This window comes from Citrus sinensis, chromosome 3, assembly GCF_022201045.2.
Source record: "Citrus sinensis cultivar Valencia sweet orange chromosome 3, DVS_A1.0, whole genome shotgun sequence".
Classification (NCBI taxonomy): Eukaryota; Viridiplantae; Streptophyta; class Magnoliopsida; order Sapindales; family Rutaceae; genus Citrus; species Citrus sinensis.
Genome location: NC_068558.1, coordinates 31,350,186 through 31,368,568, shown reverse-complemented (window position 1 = coordinate 31,368,568; position 18,383 = coordinate 31,350,186). Strand labels below are relative to the sequence as shown.

The 18,383-nt window shown below is 34.4% G+C and overlaps 4 protein-coding genes across 9 annotated transcripts; 2 read left to right on the top strand and 2 right to left on the bottom strand.

Moving 5' to 3' along the window:
• Positions 1 to 277: 277 nt before the first annotated feature.
• On the bottom strand, positions 278 to 1,012 carry LOC127900739 (disease resistance protein RPV1-like). Its single transcript, XM_052435942.1, has 2 exons — positions 965 to 1,012; positions 278 to 634 (listed from the first exon to the last, which is right to left on the bottom strand). The coding sequence occupies exons 1-2, from the start codon at positions 1,010 to 1,012 to the stop codon at positions 278 to 280; spliced, it is 405 nt and encodes a 134-aa protein (XP_052291902.1).
• A 5,519-nt stretch (positions 1,013 to 6,531) lies between these two features.
• On the top strand, positions 6,532 to 10,203 carry LOC102629676 (uncharacterized). Of its 2 annotated transcripts, none has more exons than XM_052436230.1 (4): positions 6,532 to 7,095; positions 7,187 to 7,257; positions 7,408 to 7,489; positions 9,350 to 10,203. In XM_052436230.1, exons 1-4 carry the CDS (start codon positions 6,577 to 6,579, stop codon positions 9,362 to 9,364), a joined length of 687 nt encoding a protein of 228 aa, XP_052292190.1. In that variant the 5' UTR covers positions 6,532 to 6,576; the 3' UTR covers positions 9,365 to 10,203. The 2 variants fall into 2 exon arrangements, with proteins under 2 accessions (XP_052292190.1, XP_052292189.1); XM_052436229.1 differs by lacking the exon at positions 9,350 to 10,203 and adding an exon at positions 8,107 to 8,651 and having other exon boundaries at positions 6,534 to 7,095.
• Positions 10,204 to 10,352: 149 nt separating this feature from the next.
• Positions 10,353 to 12,080, top strand: LOC127898575 (putative clathrin assembly protein At1g33340). Its single transcript, XM_052436207.1, has one exon. The coding sequence runs from the start codon at positions 10,716 to 10,718 to the stop codon at positions 11,988 to 11,990; it is 1,275 nt and encodes a 424-aa protein (XP_052292167.1). The 5' UTR covers positions 10,353 to 10,715; the 3' UTR covers positions 11,991 to 12,080.
• Positions 12,081 to 12,231: 151 nt separating this feature from the next.
• Positions 12,232 to 17,398, bottom strand: LOC102627554 (disease resistance protein RUN1-like). 5 transcript variants are annotated; one of them, XM_052436166.1, is made up of 6 exons: positions 16,768 to 17,396; positions 15,391 to 16,480; positions 14,931 to 15,242; positions 13,628 to 14,842; positions 12,708 to 13,512; positions 12,232 to 12,455 (listed from the first exon to the last, which is right to left on the bottom strand). In XM_052436166.1, the coding sequence occupies exons 1-5, from the start codon at positions 17,280 to 17,282 to the stop codon at positions 12,709 to 12,711; spliced, it is 3,936 nt and encodes a 1,311-aa protein (XP_052292126.1). In that variant the 5' UTR covers positions 17,283 to 17,396; the 3' UTR covers positions 12,232 to 12,455; position 12,708. The 5 variants fall into 5 exon arrangements, 4 of the variants coding, with proteins under 4 accessions (XP_052292126.1, XP_006478274.2, XP_052292127.1 ...); XM_006478211.4 differs by having other exon boundaries at positions 12,742 to 13,512; positions 16,768 to 17,395; XM_052436167.1 differs by lacking the exon at positions 12,232 to 12,455 and having other exon boundaries at positions 13,128 to 13,303; positions 13,392 to 13,512; positions 16,768 to 17,398.
• Positions 17,399 to 18,383: the final 985 nt, after the last annotated feature.

Below are 18,383 nucleotides of genomic sequence, written 5' to 3'. Positions count from 1 at the left end.
TTTTAATGGTGGTATATGAGTGAGAGGTTGAAATTGCTTGAAAAACTACAGAGCACCACTAATTTTGCTATATAAAAATTGTAAAATTCTCGCGCTTTTATTATTAATTCTGTCAAAATTATTTTATATGAGCACAAAAGTGGGGAAGTCAGGAAGTCTAGAATTTTATGCTTAAAAATTTTTAAAATTGTAGTTTAGCATCCGGAAATTTAACTAAGAGCGCTGCGTGAATTTTATTTATTGTTAAATATTAGTATGAGAAATTAAAGGTAACTTTTCACCTCATGTTAAGAGAATGAAAGCCAGACAAAGTGGCTGCTTCCTTCAAAGCATTCCTCCAACTCCGCAGCTCCTCAGTATTCACCTTTAATCTTTCTGCAAGCTTCGAAAATGAATCTCCAAAACTCCCAGTTCGGTTTCTCACGTCTGATGGATCAACCCGATAGAAAACCGGAATCACAATCTGTGCATACTCCTTCTTGCAGTCGAGGATCTTTACAAGTTCATCGAGACACCATCTAGAAGAAGCGTATGATTCAGAGAAGACGATAACTGAAATGTCTGATGCTTCAATTGCATTCACAAGTGACTCCGAAATTTCATCTCCTCTGTTAAGTTGGTCATCAATGAAAGTCTGGATATTTTGTCGACACAGAGTAGAATAGAGATGGCTAGTAAAGTTGTCTTGGGTGTCCTCTCCTCTGAAACTAACAAAAACATCATACTTCTTGTTGTTTCAAGAAGAAGAAGCCATAATCAACAGAAACAGTTGAATTGATTAGAGAGAGATTTCGATAACAATTATTGAACCAAATGTGAGCGACTCTGTAGAATAAATCGATGCCATGAACCTTCCTTCAAGTTCCGTGATAATTTTTCAATTTCATCTCATTGTCCAACCACGTGCACCCCACGATGATTGATTAATTCCACTGCTTTGTAGACTTCTAGCTGAAAATTCCACATGAACACCAGACTTTTCAACACACGGCTTCTGTGCTTTCATACTCATAACTATCAGCAGCGAGGGGCTGATATTTTAGTTTTTATCCTCAATTTATCTTATGGTGATATTTTAATTTTTAGCCTCATAACTGCCAGCAATAAGTAGGGTGATATTTTAATTTTTATCTCTGAATTTATCTTTTCGGTCCTCATCTCTCAATTACTTGTATTTAGTTTCAAAATTATTCTTTTTTTTTTGTTTTATTAGCTCTTATTCATATTCCTTAGCGTTGATTTTAAACATATGAAGTTTAACTTTTTAAAAAAAATTAGTTATTTATTTTTTTTGTATCATATGTCTGATTTTTAGATATTTACATTTGAATTAAAAAAGTAAATTTTAATGACCTTTGCCGAAATGAAAAAATGTTTGAATAGAAAATAAATACTATATCCTAAACATATTTCAATTCAATATAGTTATTTCATAAACTACGAAGCCTAATCCCTTTTATTCGTTTTGACTTATAAAGACATAAATGTTAAATAACCACATTTGATGTGTTTTCTTATTATAAAAACAAACAAGATGCCATTTAATTTTTAGATATTAAAAAAATTAACATGTTATTGAAACATTGATATTCAAAACCATTCAAATTTTAATCAAATTCTAACCTATTCAGATTTAAATTAAAAATAAATGCTACCTTACTGTCCTTTCAAGTCTCTTGCGTAGTGATGAAAATTAATTTTATTTAATCTTTCTATGTTGGATTAGGCTTCAATTGTATACCATTGTATCTTATGTTTGAAAATCTTTTAAAGTATTTTAAAATTGAGAGAAAAGGAAAATTGATATTAAAAAATAATTTAATTTCAACTACTTATGAGTTGTTGGACCATAAACTGTATTATATGTCAAAGAACATGTTTAGCTGGATAAAATTGTTGGCTACGTCCTTCATTAAAAGAAATGATAAAATATATTTAAAATAATATAATTAATTAATGCACGTATTGTAACGCACATACAAGCCAAAAGGGAGCACATGTGGCTAATTAGCAAGCTGTCAGCTTAAAGCAAAGCACATGCATGCTTCACCTATGTGCTTGTCATGCGTGATTGGAAGCAATGGATATATATAAAGTAAAGAATTGAAGCAGCTGTCACCATTTTCATGAATGAAACTAAAACAAAGCAATTCAAAGAGAAAAGAAAAAGAAAGGAAAAGGTGAGAAGGGAAGAAAACAAAAGGAAAAGAGAAGAGGAAAAGAACAAAAGAAGAAAAGATGAAGAAAGAAGAGGAAAAGAACAAAAGAACAAAAGATGAAGAAGAAAAAATAAATAAAAGAAAAACCGAGAGTGAGAAATGATTTTGAAAAGAGGAATTGAGAGGAAATATTATAGGAAAGAAAATTGGATAGTTATATCTATATCCAATAAGTCAGTAGGTAACGTATTTAAGAAAATTGAACAATTATGATTTAGTTTATGTTATATGTATAAGTTTTTATATCAGTTCTAACAATTAATTTTTGAACCCTATATTTTAGGAGAAATCCAAGAATTAAGGAATCTATAGGAGCTCCAACGAACCCCGAAGTGAAGCATGTTTTGTGAGTGGATTACTATTATTATTTATATGTATTCTACAAAGTATTTATGTTTGATAGTATGATTTAGTACATGCTATGATTATATGTACACATATTATATGATTGATTGAATCATGAGATGTGATTGCCAGATACCATATGTGTACCCTTTCTCATAGGCTCTATGCATGTGTAGTGAGAGTTAGATTACTCGACCCTTGTGATGTAGTTAATTCCGCTGAGTATTGAGAGGTTTTTCCACCACTTTACTTGTGCAATGATGATTCCAGTAAATATTGAGAGTTATTTCTCCTACATATTATTTGGTGCAGTTTTATATATATGATTTCATATTTGCTTGTGTAATGTGTTCAGTGCGAAGTTATGTCATACAATTATGTAGAAGCATTAGAGCACTAATTTATTTATAGATATATATATATATATATATACACACACACACACACACACACACACACACACACAATTATATCCATTCATTTAGCCACGAGTATATTATTTTCCTATTTACCCCATTTCTTTAAGATTTTCATAGGATTTCGTGCAGTTCAGCTTCTAATCAGTTGAGGTTGGGCCACAACACGCATTACTGCATGACTTATATTTTGAGCACGTTTATGTTTATATGTATACATCTAAAGTGTATGTATGTACAATAAGATGTGAACTGTGCAAGTTTTGAATATATTTTTGAATGAGGTACATATGTTATTATTTGTTTATAACAAAGGCCGAGGCTAGTGTTATGTATTCATGAATTAAATTTACGTCACAAGCTTTAGATATAAGATCACATGATTCACCTCGAATCTGGCAGAGAGGTTGGGTCAGGTTGTGTCATGTATGATATGCACTTACTTAGATTCAATATAACCATCATTTACATGATAGTTTTTCAAAATAAGTGCACATATATCATAGTATGATTTATTTTTTATATGGTTGACATGTACTGATCATGTATTCTAAAATTTGTCCCTTAGTTAGCGGCATTTGTTTTAAAATTTTATGCTAAAAGAAGGTCATTTTAAATTTCAAAGTGTAAAATGTATTTTTATACATTTATACAATACTAAGGATGAAATAGTCTTCAACATAGATTCCTTAATAAATTTTAAGAGAGCTGACAGAAAGTGGTTATTTAGAGAAATTGAACAATGGATGGTGCCTTTATTTAATTCGTTAATAAAATGCACCTAGAAACTAGGGATGGCAAAATCCTCCACGGGTTTGGGGCCCCATGGAGCCCCACCCCAAATGGAAAAAAATTTTAATAATTTTTGGGGAATGGGGTGAGGAGTGGGGGAAAAATAATCCCCAAATTGTTAACGGAGTGGGGTTTGGTATTGCACTCCCCACCCCAATCCCACCCCAATCCCCATTATATATAAATATGTTTTTAATTATTATTTAGTAATTTTTATTTTATCAACTATAATGTCAAATAATAATTTTTTTTTAAATTTTTATGTAATATAAGCAATATATGAATAAAAGAAAACTCTACAATATTTTTCAATTCTAAAACATTATTATGTTTTCTTTTCTCTTTTAAGGTGTTGCTCTCTTTAAATATTTTTTACTTTTAATATCATTTTAAGATATTGTTTCAAACTTTTAAAGATTTAAAAAAAATTAAATACTTCATAATATGGTGATGATTTTATTTTAAGTTTCTAATTTTTAATTTACTGAAATCATATATTAATATTTACTATAAAATAGGTAAATGGGGAATGGGGTGAGGATAGGGAAATCATTCCCCATGTGGGGATTTTCCATCCCCAACCCACTAAATTTATTGGGGAATGGGGTGGGGAATGGAGGCAAAAAATTTTAATGGGGTGGGGAATGGGGTAAGCCTCCCCACCCCCACCCCACCCCATTGTCATCCCTATTAGAAACTGATGTAGTCCAAAAGGCGTCCTTTGTTAGAGTGTAGTAGGAGTAAATATATGAAATAAAATGTTGGAGAAATATCTGTGGGGAATAATAATTGCAGAAAAAAGGAGCAATAATTGATAAAACTTTTATTTTAAAAGTTGGACTATTGGCACCCCTCTAGTCTCCTCATCAAACCCTTTTTTTCAGTTATATTTATTTTATTTCCAAAAATTTCCTTTTATTTTCAAAGACACTCTTTTATTTTTTCATTTAATCTTCTTTTATTGTTAAAACTCAAAGTAGTATTGTACTATTTTTCATCTCTTTTGCAATCTTATTGTTATCCTACATACAAATTAAAAAGTTTTTTAGGTGATAAAGTTTGAATGCTAATCATTAGCTTAAATAACACATATTTTAGATTGTAGTTTGAAAGTAATCTTGAGTACAAAAATATTTAATCGATAAGAAATAGGAAATGAAAATTAGATTATTCTAAATTTATACAATTTATCTTAGATAAGAAATAATAGGTAGGAAATAAAAAAAAGGATTGATTATTAATGTGAGTAATTTGTTGGGGAAAAAAAATCCTACATGTGTTTATTTCTTCTTTGCTCTTAACTGTAATTTTATTTGAAATAGGGTTTTATAAGAATAATGAAGGGGTGCCAATAGTTTCACTCTTATTTTAATTGAAATATAGGTAAGAATTGATGGTGCTTCGAGACACATTACAAATGTAGTTTTTCTAGTGAAAAAAAGAGTACGATAGGAAGATTAGATAGATCACAGAAAGGTCTTGACTTCTATTTATAGATAATTATGTACTCTTTTATTTGGATTGTCACTTTTCATGATGCCCTTTCATTTAGGGTTATTAAATCAAAATTTGAATCAGATCATCACTGGTCCAAAATAAACCGTCAACATTTCAAATTGAAGTATAAAACCATGGATGGATGCATCTTTAAATAAAATGATATATTTTTATTATATTTGACACTATTTAATTAGACATATCTTTACAATCGAACACCTATTTAAAGCTCCATTTATTTTTAAAATATTCTAGTATAAAATATATTCTCTCCCTTACATGAGTATTTTGCAAATAATACGGGAAATGTACAAAAATAACCCAAAAACTTTTGTAATTTTCACATTTAACCCTCCAAACTTTTTCCTATCAAAATTAGCCAAAAACCCTCTCAAGTGCCGAAAATACCCCTCCCATTCTCACCAAACTTCCTCTCTCTCTCTCTCTCTCTCTCTAACCAACAATTTCTCTCCCAAGATGGTCACTCATCGTCAATCGCTTCCGGAGTCCATCCTCGACAGCCAACATCACCAAAATTCCGATCAAGATCTGAAATCAAAGATTAGTTCAAAAACCCTAGATTGTGAAGCATTTTCTATTTTCTATTCTTCTTTTATGTTGTGGTTTTCTTGTTGTGTTGGTGATGGTGAGTGAAGATTGAGGTGTTTGTGATGTTGATGGCATGGTTGAAGTTATTGGTATGGTGCATGGGTGAAGATTGAAGTTGGCATAGGCTTGGTGTCGGGAGGCATTGCGCCTAATCCGGTGCGACAGTGCGCTTGTCGCACATGATTTGGGCGACAGGTAGCATGTCGCACCAACTTCACGTAAAAAAAAAAGAAAAAAAATTAGAATTTGGTGCGACAGGCAGCCTGTCGCACCAACTTTAGAATCATGTCAGATTGATATTGGGTCTGGATGGATTTGACTGTATTTGATCGAAGTTCACTTTTATCATTCGTCGTCGTTGTTTGCCGTTGCCGTTTTCCGTTGATGATTTAAGAGTGAAAGATTGTGTTTGATTTGATTGACAAGGATAATTTAGGGAAGAAACATTGTGTTTAGCTAATTATGATAGGAAAAACTGTAGAAGGCCAATTGTGAAAATTATAAAAAAATTTAGGTTATTTTTATAAATTTCTCAAATAATACAAAGCCATCGCGAGTGCAAAATAATAAAATAATAACACTGCTCACTTGCTCGACTGGGCTGGAATGGGCTGGGCCTGCTATAAGAATGTGTTACCAGTACGAAGCTTTGCTTTGATTATCACAATTCACATACACAGAGAGGGAAATTGAAATTGATGATGGCGTTGGCCGCTCAATTCCTGCTTCGGATTCCCCAACTCGGAAGGAAAAATATAAACTTTCCGTCGTACAAGCATCGCGGGAATTATCAGCCATTGTTCTTGTCTTGCAATGACAGCACCAATGAAAATTGTTCTTCATCTTCTTCGTCTTCTTCGAAGAAGAATTACTTAGAATTGACCGACGATGAGCTGCTTCGCGAATGCGAAATGGACACGTACAAATCGTCCGGACCAGGCGGTCAGCACCGCAACAAGCGCGAATCCGCCGTACGTCTCAAGCACGTACCGACCGGCGTCATAGCGCAGGCCGCCGAAGACCGATCGCAGCACAAGAATCGCGCGTCAGCTTTGTCGCGCCTCCGCACTCTTTTGGCCCTCAAAGTGAGGAGCAGTGTGAATCTTGATGCGTATTCGCCGCCGCCGCAGCTTCTTCAAATCCTTCCTCCTAAGTCTACTATTAGAAGTTCAGAAGTTGGTCCACAAATTGGACCTAACAATCCTAAATTTGCTTTGGTATTACTCTACTCACTCTTGCTTCGTCATTTGTTTTCTATTAAAATTTAAGTCATAGTAATGATTTTTTTTTTTTTTTGGTTAACTACAGGGAATGCAAGCTCTGCTTGATCTAATTTTCGCAGTCGAGGGATCTGTATCAGAAGCAGCAAAATTATTGGGGTATTGCATTAAGCTTAATACTCTATCAAGTGATAATTGAACTTTAAAAAGAGAATTGCTATATGTAATGTGTTTGATTGGCGTTTAGGTTTCCAATATTTTTTTAATTTAAAATTTCTCTCATATCATGATCTTTTATAAATGTGGCAGGTTAAGCACTGGAGCGTTGTCACGGTTGATTCTATCGGATGATTCTCTTCGAATGGCCGTCAATGAGTTCAGGACTTCTAAGGTATGCTAATTCATAGCTGATAGTCTGTATTACGATAAGATTCAACCTGTTGGTTAATTTAAAATTGTTATCTTCTTTCTTATTTGTGCAACAAATATAATACTTGAGTAAGAGTATTTTCCTTTTTACTTTCGTGTTGTTAAGTGCCTATAAGTCCATTTTTTGTTGTTGAGTGTCTGCGTCAATGCCTGATGGCATATTTTTAAGTAGCTTTAAAGCATATTTGGCTCTTTGTTTATGAATAATGTTCAATAGCAACCTGCCCCATTGATAAGAGAAATGTATGATATAATTTTTCAAGATACCTACCTGGATTATGAATTGTTATTGGAAGGAAGTACAAGAATAAATTAAGAGCAAAAACTGATTAAAAGATGTATCTTCATTATTACGTGAAATGTATGTTCTGCTTCTCATTCACTTTACCAGAATTACAAAAGTTTTATGTTATTGATGGTTGGATTGTTTCTGGGTTATCCTTGTTTTTTTGGTTTAATTGCTTTACATACATTATGCTTTACATACATTATGCTTTACATACATTATGTGTGTAATTTTTTAATGGACAATCTTCATTTGAAACATGAAAATTTTAAAAAACTTTCTGATTTGTGCAGGGTATGAAGCCTCTTAAGTAGGACTTCTTGGGTGCTACTTCTGTGTTCGGCAAATATTTTCTTTTTTTATTTTTCTTTTTTCAGTCACCATAATGGGGGTCATGCTGAAATAACTTACTAGTCACTCTGGACAGGAACGGGCTTCTATAAGTAAAGCACACCTATTTCATTCCTTCCTTAGTATGGAGATGCTTACCGTTGGGATGAAGATGGTAATAGCTGCTTTAAAAATTAGTTTTCTTCAGTAGGAAAATTCTCGATCTTGGAAAATTTAAAATTGTACTAGAAAACAAGCTGCCTATTCAACCAATGGCTACATGTAGCATAGTAGTCTCCTTAGACGATTAATTAGATTGCATTCCTTTTGATCTCTCTCTTTTCATTTTTTCTCCTTTTTGACTAGCACTTCTCTGTTCCTTTCACCCCCCCAAAAAAAAAAAAAAAAAAAATTGCACTTCTCTGCTGATGTCTTCCCAATATCCTATGATGTACAAATGCACAAGTATTCTTGATTGTGACGTTACCCATATATGGTTTCTTTTTTATTTTGGTCCATTTTCCAAAGTAAGAAGAATGCTTTATTTTAATGATGCTTCTCTGCTTTCTTAAATGTATGCTTGTTCTTGTTCACATTTTACTGTTCATCATAATTGGTATGGTCTTTCTTTGGCATCATCAAGCCCCAAATGTGATGAAACATTTTGAATTTCTTATTGATCCAGCCTTCACTTTAGTATAATGTATACACCGTACCTGCAGTAAGTATCATTGATAGTCCGAATGAGTGCGAAAGCAGACTAGTGTGTAACTTCATGATTTATTTACTGGTTTGCACATCCATATTTCAGATGGTTTACTGGTCTCTGGCCAAAAGAGAGGGAAAATGAAAGACTTGTGAGACAATCCTCATGCTTTGTTGACATCAATTTGGTGGTTGATTGAGAAATGAATGATCATACATATGCATATACATATATCATACATATGCATATACATGTACATAAACAAATATATATTTATGATTTTCATGGACTAGCATTTGACAGATGACTTGATTATTATTTTTTATCTGACTGTTTATTGATTCTGTTGCTCAGTCATAGCTAGACATTGCCATTGACCATTTGTTAGTGACAGGCTCAAATGAGATGCTTGAACTTTTGCTTTTATCTCTTGTACTTACTTGCTTGGATTTAGTTTTGAAAAGCAAATCAACTAAGATTTAGTCAGGTGAGCTTTGCAGCAAGTTGGGATCTGACCCAAGTCATAATCCAAGTTGAGCAGAATATGCACAAAAACTATCATCTCATCCATGAGACAAAAGCAATTTTGAGAGCCAGCATTGGGGAATCCTTTACTAGACATTAGTTTTGATATTTGATATTATGAAAGTCTTTTATTTGATATGTAAAGGTAGGGATTTACTTTGTTTAACATTTTGTGCTATAGGTTGACAGTATTCTATCACTAAAATGCACTTTTTCCAATCAGCCAATGGCAAGCAAATTGCCAGAATGAAAATGAGGCATAAGTTAAATGCTTTCTTGAAATGTGGTGAAATCATTTGTTTATGGTATTACTTGTTGTGGCAGAAGCATCCTCCTAAAATTATTTATAAGAAACTCTTTTTACTCTCTATGCCAGTGGAGTGGGCCTTCAAAAGGAAAGGAAAAGTTGTACCTAAAGTTGTGAAAAGGAAGAATTTGCTAGTCAAAAATGAATATATTATGTATGATATTGCCAACAGGAAGAGAGTTTGATGCAGAGGAATCCTATTCTTGAAGAATCAGGTTCTTTCTTCCACTGCAATAACTTTTTGCTTCGTTGACTCTTTAAGATGTAGTTTATTCATTTATATCCGATGCTAGAAGTTTTAGAGCCTTCTAAGGCACTCTTTGTTATTGGATTTTAATATTCACAAACAATAGATTGACCATCAAAAGTAGGAATATTAATGTCCATTATCTATTGATTTTAATCTTTGAAAAGAGAATCCAAGGATTATGGTGTTGTGGCCAATGGCCACATATCCCTGATCTTTCTCTGCAAAATTTTCAACTGGTAAGGGCCACCATATATACCCCTGTTGAGTATTGAGAAACAAAAGTTTCAGTAAAGGCTGTTTGTACTTGAATGTTTTTTGCATAGCATTGTATCAACTAATTACAAATTGTAGAATGAAATGGGTCCCTTCCGGGAGTTCCTTTAGATCCGAAAACTGACACAGTCAGATATCTCCACCACTTAATTTAAAATATCACTAATAACCAAATGTTTAGTCTATATTTGAACTCTGTTGTACCAGCCATAAAATGTTCTTATTATCCTAAGCTAAGCTAAGCAAGACCAACTGTAGGAAAATGTTAAATCAACAGAGAACATTCTGACATTCTTTGTTTAATTCTTTAATAAAAGAGTGAGGCCGTGAGGGAACTTTGATTGACATGTTTTAAAAATGTAGATTTGATTCTCAATGGTTCTTAAATATCAGGCTTTTCTTTTTCCTCTTTTATATGTTCACACTCGTGGTGAAGCTTATCTCCACAGATTGCCTTTCAAGATTGTTTCATTTTATTACACCGTAGTCCTGCAATATAGAAGAACTAAAAATGGGGGTGGACTTACAAGGAAAGCTTCGGCTAGCTCTTGGCTCTGTTAAGGATCATGCCACTATTGGCAAGGCTATGATTTACAACTATGATGGAAAAGGCTTTTCTGACATTGAAATTGCAGTGGTGCGAGCAACTGGCCATGATGCTGGCCCCATCGATGACAAATACATGCATGAGATCCTCTTCCTGGTTTCAAATTCCCCAGGGTCCATTTCTTTTCTTGCAGAAAGAATTTCTCGTCGTCTTGGAAAGACACGAAATCGCCTTGTTTCCCTCAAGACTCTTTTGCTAATTCATCGTCTACTACGAGGAGGCAATCGTGACTTTGAGCGACAGTTACGAAATTCATATGTCTCTGGCTATCTTCAATTGACTACTTGCTGGTTCTTGAGGAATTCGGACCCTTCAGTCAGTTTTCTTCACAAGTATGCAGCATATCTAGAAGAAAGAATGGGATGGGTTATCAACCAAGCTGGTAAGCTCGAACCTGTCATGTCCCCAGATGTGGAGTTTCAGTGTCATGGAGAGAAATCAGTCAATATGGTATTTCGTAAACTCCTAAAATGTCAGGTTTTCATAGATAAGGTTTTACAAACTTCACCATTTGATAGTTTGCCTTGTGATAATTTGGTTCAAGCTGCCATGATCAACATCTTGAAAGAAAGCTTCCAGGTCTACATGACATTTTGTGAAGGTCTGGCAGCTCTTGTCGACTTGTTCTTTGAGTCAGCAAGGCGAGCAAGAGCTTTAGCGTGCGACATACTTAAGAGGGCTTCCCAGCAGACTCAAGAACTTCATGATTTATATGAAAACTGTAAGCGAAGGATTGACAACAAGAACTTGGAATACCCGTCAGTGCAAATCATCACTATGGAACATGTTCTGGCATTAGAACAATGCTTAGGTTGTACACCAGTGAGGTCAATGGGATGCCCCCTGTTAAGCAAAACTACTGGCTCAATCCCTCCAATTTTGAGTTGTCTAACAAAATCAGCAGAGTTACAAGTGGCAATGACAGCCAATGAAGGTGAAAAGGATAACCAGAAAAATGAAGTTAGTGTGTCATCAACTCTCTTCTCGTGCACACTGGAGACCAAAATAAGCAAGGTGTGGGTGGTGTTCGAAGATGAAGACTTCAAAAAATCAGGTTCACCCATTGCTGGATTCTTCGGTGACACTTCTGTTCATCAAACACCTCCTGGGATAATGTTGAATGGTAGACAGACCGGACATAGCAAGACTTATAGCTGTTTAAACCCCTTTTTGACTTGAATGGATACAAGCATGCTCTGTAGCATAGATCAGAAATTTTCAGTTTGTGTGGTCTGTAAATTTTGTGTGTAATTTATTTGGTTTATTCCTTGTTTGTTCGTGGAAGAATGGAAGTCGACTGTGGATGTATTTGAGCAGTGCAGAACTGTGATCTCAGGTAAATGTGGATGATGCAATAATGTAAAACTAGTAAGTAAGATGGCAGTCAAAAGTTGTTTTAAAGAGAATTAAGTTTACTGGATGATGCAAAATCAGGCTAAATATTAACTTCAATTTTCAAGTGACATTTACAAAAGGAAGTAAGGCAAACTGAACAATACAAGAGCACAAAAATTGAGGCAAGATAGACTATAAGCACATCAGTTTCCTCATCTAATATTTCATTGCCTTGTGATGGTGGTATTGTTTTTATTCTCCTTTCAATCTTCTAATGTTCTTCTATCACCCCATGTCTCTTCTCTATATCTGCAAAGAAACAAAATCAAGGGGGGAGAAAAATTAGATACGCTATCACAAATCCGTTGCTTAGAATGACTCTGATCATTCACCAACAAGTCCTGGCACTTGTAATACATAATGGGCGTTTCAAATTTGTGAGTTGAAGTTTCATTAGGCCATTGATTTTGAACGAACTTACCATAGAGCTCTTAATTGCTTTGCTTATTAATTTATTTAATTTGACATAGAGCTTGATTCTCAGTAGCCTGCAATTATTACCTTATAAGACTCCAACAAGTAAAGGATGACTTACTGGTAAGAATCGAAAGAAACCATTAGTACTTGCAATGCCCAAGAAACACCACCAGAAGAAAATCAGAGCAAGTCCAACCAAGAAAATCTTAGTTATTAGATTGACCCTGCCTTGACCCAACCAGAGGGTTCTAGCGTCTATTTTAGGTTCATTTTCTTTCAGTCTTCCAGTGTTTCGATCGTCTTCTTCCTCACTGTGGCCACCATTGCTTCTGCTTCCAATACGTTCAATTTCATTAAAGCTGTCACCACTTTCTTCATTAAAGCTGTCACCACTTTCTCTATCCTCCTCTTCAGAGAGTAACAGACAGACCCCACACTTCTTCACCTTGCAATTCGGTAAAGGCCATCTGTCGTCATCTTGAGGAGAGAATTCAAATGAAGCCTTATGACAATGTTGATATATACTAAATCGATGATCATTTTGAACTACATTAGCATACAACTGATGACAGTATAACAGGAACACATGATCTGAACAAAGAATTCCGGGTTGGTAATCCACGTCCAAACCACATAACTTGCAATCTATATCATTGCAATCACCATCATAGGTTTCAAAACTGCATTTGCACCCAAAACCAAGACTTCCCTGATCACGATAACTGTCAAATGCAACAACAAAACATAGTGCGAAACCCAAGAACTTACTACTGCACCATTGAGGAGGCAGCTCTATTGTTACTGAAGATCCATCAGTTTTACCACTGAACCAATTCGGAATTTCATTTCCAGAGAAACAAATACTAACGGAAGCTCCCGGATAGTCCCCCTATGTACCAAAAAAGAAATAAAAATCATTGCTCTTAACATTTTAGATATAGAGAAAGAGAGAGAGAGAGAGAGAGAGAGGGGTGGGAGAAAGAGAGACGGAAACAAAAAGAGACCTCCATGTAATCCTCCATTGACATGGTGCCTCGTGCGTTAGTTGCCATAAACTGAATTCTTAGTCGTGAATCGGCCAAAATGTTTTCATGTGCATTCTCATTCAATTTCCAACAATTAAAAAATGTGAAATACTGCTGAGAAGACCAACTGACTGTGAATTCTACATCTGCTGAAGCAGGTACTGTTTCTAGGTAAATGCACTCATGGGCTTGTAAATTTACTAGACGCAGTGGAGATGGAAACTCTTGTAAAGATTGAAGTCTCTTGCAGTAGCTTACGTTAAGATGTGTTAGACAAGAAAAGGGTTTGAGGTTTAGGCTTTCAAAAATGTTTCCACTCAGACCTAAAATCTCTAAGGACGATAAGCAAGTGAGGGCACTTGGCAATTCTAGCAGGTTGCAATCATTTAGATGTAATTCGGTTAATGAGCACAAACCTGATAATAAAGCTAATGGCAAGTTCTCCAGCAATTTATCAACTCCAGACCAACCAGAAAGATTAAGACTTGAAAGAGATCTCAAATTGAAGAAACTGTTAGGAAAACCAAAAATGTTTTTGCAGTTTTCCAAAGACAATAGTGAAAGTTGAGGTAGATGATCAATTGAGGAGGGTAACTCTTTTATGGGTGTTCCTGCAAGATAAAGTGTCTCTAACCTTTCCATACTTTCCAAAATTTCTGGTAAACCCTCCAACTTTGAGCATCCAAAAAGATAAAGAATTTCAAGAGATTTCAACTTACAGATGCTGCTTGACACACGTTTTAGCCTTTTGCATTTCTGAAGTCTTAATACGGTAAGTTCAGTGAGACATTCAACTGAAGATGGCAGTTCTTCTATTGCGGTCTCACTTAAAGACAAATATTTCATATCTCCTGATATATCTGGGAACTTGGTGATATTTGAACAGCCATGGAGCGCGAGTTCTGTGAGGGAAGTCAAGTTACAAATGCTGCTTGGAAGATTCTTAAGCCTTCTGCAGTTGTCCAGTCTCAGTACAACAAGCTTACCGAGACTCTCAATTGCTGGGGGAACTTCTTCTATTGCTGTCTCACCTAAATCTAACTCCGTAATGCTCCAGGAAGTCTTGGGAAACTTGATGAGACTATAGCAGCCATCAAGAACCATGATCTCAAGATTTCGGGCCGAGGAGAGGTCTGGGGTTTCATTAAGGTGCTGGGAGTAACTGAGGTCAATCCGTCTTAAGTTCAGAGCATGCTATAATGTCAAAAGAGCTTGAACAATTAGCATTGATGAACTTTCAGATATTCTACTACAAAGAAACATGCATAAATGTTAAATGTACCTGCATTTCCTCCCAAAGGTGTTCAAGATTGCTATGGTGCATATCAAGTTCAACAAGGTTCTCGGGGTTAAAGTTGGATGGCAAAGATTTCAAAGGGTATCGATGCCAATGAAGATATCTCAGCTCATTTGAAAGAATTTCAAGGCCTTGGCAAAGGTGAACCTTATCTTCTTCTACGTAGCCTTCACGGTAGGAAGAACTAAAGAATTTGAGAAGTCTAAGCTGATGCATCCCCACAAAGGCATCAGAACGTAATTGTAACTCACTTGTTTTTGACAAGTCAAGGGATATACTTTCCACTGCTTCTGACCCCTGAGTATAAAAGACAGCATATGTCAGCATAGAATATATAAGAACCAAAACAGTGAAGAATGACTTGATGTAAATCATATCCTATAAGCTGAGATTTCACAAAGCTAAATTAGATATAATTTAGAGTTTTAGTGCATGAGGCACATACTGAATTTTTCATGAACAAGTTACAGACATCCTGAGGGTCCCACAACCTACTGCGTTTGCCAGGATCTTTGATGGATTCTTGGCGAACAATACCCCAACCCATCTCTTGTAACAGATCATGCATCAGTAACCTATCATCTGTAACAGTTATGAGACATTTGTCAATGAGAACACTTATTCCAATTTCTGTAGAGAAGCCACAACCATCTAGTATGGTTGTTACATGATCTCTGTTATCTCCTTTGAAGAAACATGCAATATCAAGAAATATTGCCTTCTCTTCGTCATCAAGTGTATCATAGGTTATTCTTAACACATTCTGAATTTCCATGTTCGGATTCTTCCTGAGTTTATTCAATGCACTTTCCCAATCTCGCTTACTCCTGCCAAATAGAAAGCAACCCAAAACTTTAAGAGCTAGCGGAATGCCTTTAGCATAGTGTACTACCTGGTTTGACAACCCCATGTAATCTTCAGTGGGATGGTTCAGTTTGAAGGCATTTAAACTGAAAAGTTGAAGAGCTTCACGGCAATTTAATTCCTCAACCTCGTACATTTCATCAACACCAGTCTTAAGCACTTGCTTATCTCTAGATGTTATGATAATCCTACTTCCAAGACCGAACCAACCATGATCCCCAGCTAAGTTTTTTAATTGCTGAGAATTTTCTACATCATCGAGAACAATAAGGACCGTTTTACGACGAAGTCTGGTCTTCATAAAAGTGTGTCCTAAACCAGAAGCGCCTAAACTTAGATCCCCATCCTCTAATAACTTGGAAAAAAGTTCCTCCTGTAAACGATGTACTCCACGTTTAGATGATTCTTCCCTAACATTTTCAACAAAGCAACAACCTTCAAATTGATTGGCAATTCTATCAAATATAGCTCTTGCAATTGTTGTCTTGCCTATACCACCCATGCCCCAAATTCCAACAATATGGACATCTACCAATCCAATGCATAATAATGATTCAACCTTTTCTACACGTGATTCTATTCCAATCAAGCCATCCAAAGCGCCGGAGGACGTATGATTCAATTTCTTCAGGACATCTTTGACAATTTTCTCAACAAGTTCAGCCTCTGACCTACCAAATATAAAAAACATTTTTTATTTAATCAAAAAGACAGAAATTGAATAATGCAAGCATACAAGCATCAAACTGAAGGCAACAAACAATAAGCATGATTTACAAACTATATCCCACAGACAGAAACAAGCAATAAGTTCACTGATTAATATGAAGTTTAAAGATGATTGTATTTTCTACCCACAAATCCCAAGAGGCAGATTTTCCTAAATTATGCAAATTCAACAAATTGAAACAATCAAATTTATCTAAAACCTTAAACAACTGCACAAATTCGTAGTTACCCGAGTTGTTTATCCAAATGCCAGCCAGATAAATTAGCCACCTGTGTCAAAGCAGCCCTCCACTTAAGCACCTTGGGTTTTGTCTTACTGGAGTACTTTTCATGCTTAGCAAGCGCTTCTCCAAAACTCCCAGTTTGTTTTCTTACATCAGAGGGATTCACATGGTAGAAAACAGGCAAAACAATCTGTCCCATATCTGTTGTGTCCTTGCATTCAAGAATCTTCAAAAGTTCATCCAAGCACCAAGATGAAGATGCATAGTCCTTGGACAAAATGACTATTGAAATATTGGAGTCTTCAATTGCTTTCAAAAGTGCTGGAGAGACTTCATCTCCTCTCCTGAGTTGATAATCTATGAAGGTTTCGATTTTTGCCCGGCATAAGGCCGCATACAAATGACTGGTAAAGTTGCTGCGAGTGTCTTCACCTCTGAAGCTGAGAAACACATCGTACTTCCATTGACGAGTTGTTGAAGCAGAAGCAGAAGCAGAAGCAGAAGAAGAAGAAGGAGCCATGCAAATTTTTGAGAGTGGAATGAATTAAAGTTGATTCTATAATGGTTATTAGGAATTAGCTCATCATCATCATCATCTAATACATGGCTTCCATCTTAGATTAGTTATTACACCACAATCTTTTTTTCTTTTTAATACTGATTAATCATCAGATTACTGTATTACACAGATATTTATAATAATTGTTATTGTAGTAGAGATATTACACTGATATTTATAATCAAATATACATAATTAAGACTTATATTATTACATTGAATTCTATAAAGTACATGCCCAGATAAATAACCCCTCACAGAAGAGGGATGTCCATACTCTACTTACATTTTACAAGGGTGAAGAATTTTTAAATATAAAGAATATTTAACCCCCACAATGCTTGTGAGGGCAGCAGCCCATCACTTCGGCCAAGGCCGAAGTATTACACCACAATCTACCGAAGCTAAAACAATTAAATTTCTCCTCTTAAACTCCAATTCTTATGTGTGACGTTGAACGTAGCTAAAACAATTAAAAATTTATAAAGTAATATAAAATATAATATAAACTAAATTAATTTATTGCTAAATTTAAGTATTGAAAAAAAAAGGTAAAAGCTTCTTTTAATTTTTATATATATATATTTAAACTATTTTCAGTTTTCAAATAAGAGTTTACACAATAATATCATTAACAAACATATTTAAAAATATTAGAGACTGTTTTTTTTTTTACTTAATTATTTAATTAACTTAATTTCAATCAATAACGCTAAGTCTGCTGTTTTTTCAGGTTAATGAAAATTTTCAGCTATTAAGTTACTAAGTTATTAAGTTAATTTTTTTAACTTTTTAATTAATCTAAAAAGTCTTGAGGATATCATTAAAAGATATTATTCAAAATGTCCTCATAGAATTAATTAATTTTATTCTTAACTAAATAAAGTTAAATAATTATTATTACCCATATATATAATTTGTAATAATATATATATATATATATATATATATATATATATATATATATATATATACATCATATACCATAATAAAATTAATTAACATATACTAATTAAAATATTAAAGAATTATTTTTAATCGATATATATATTGATTTATATAT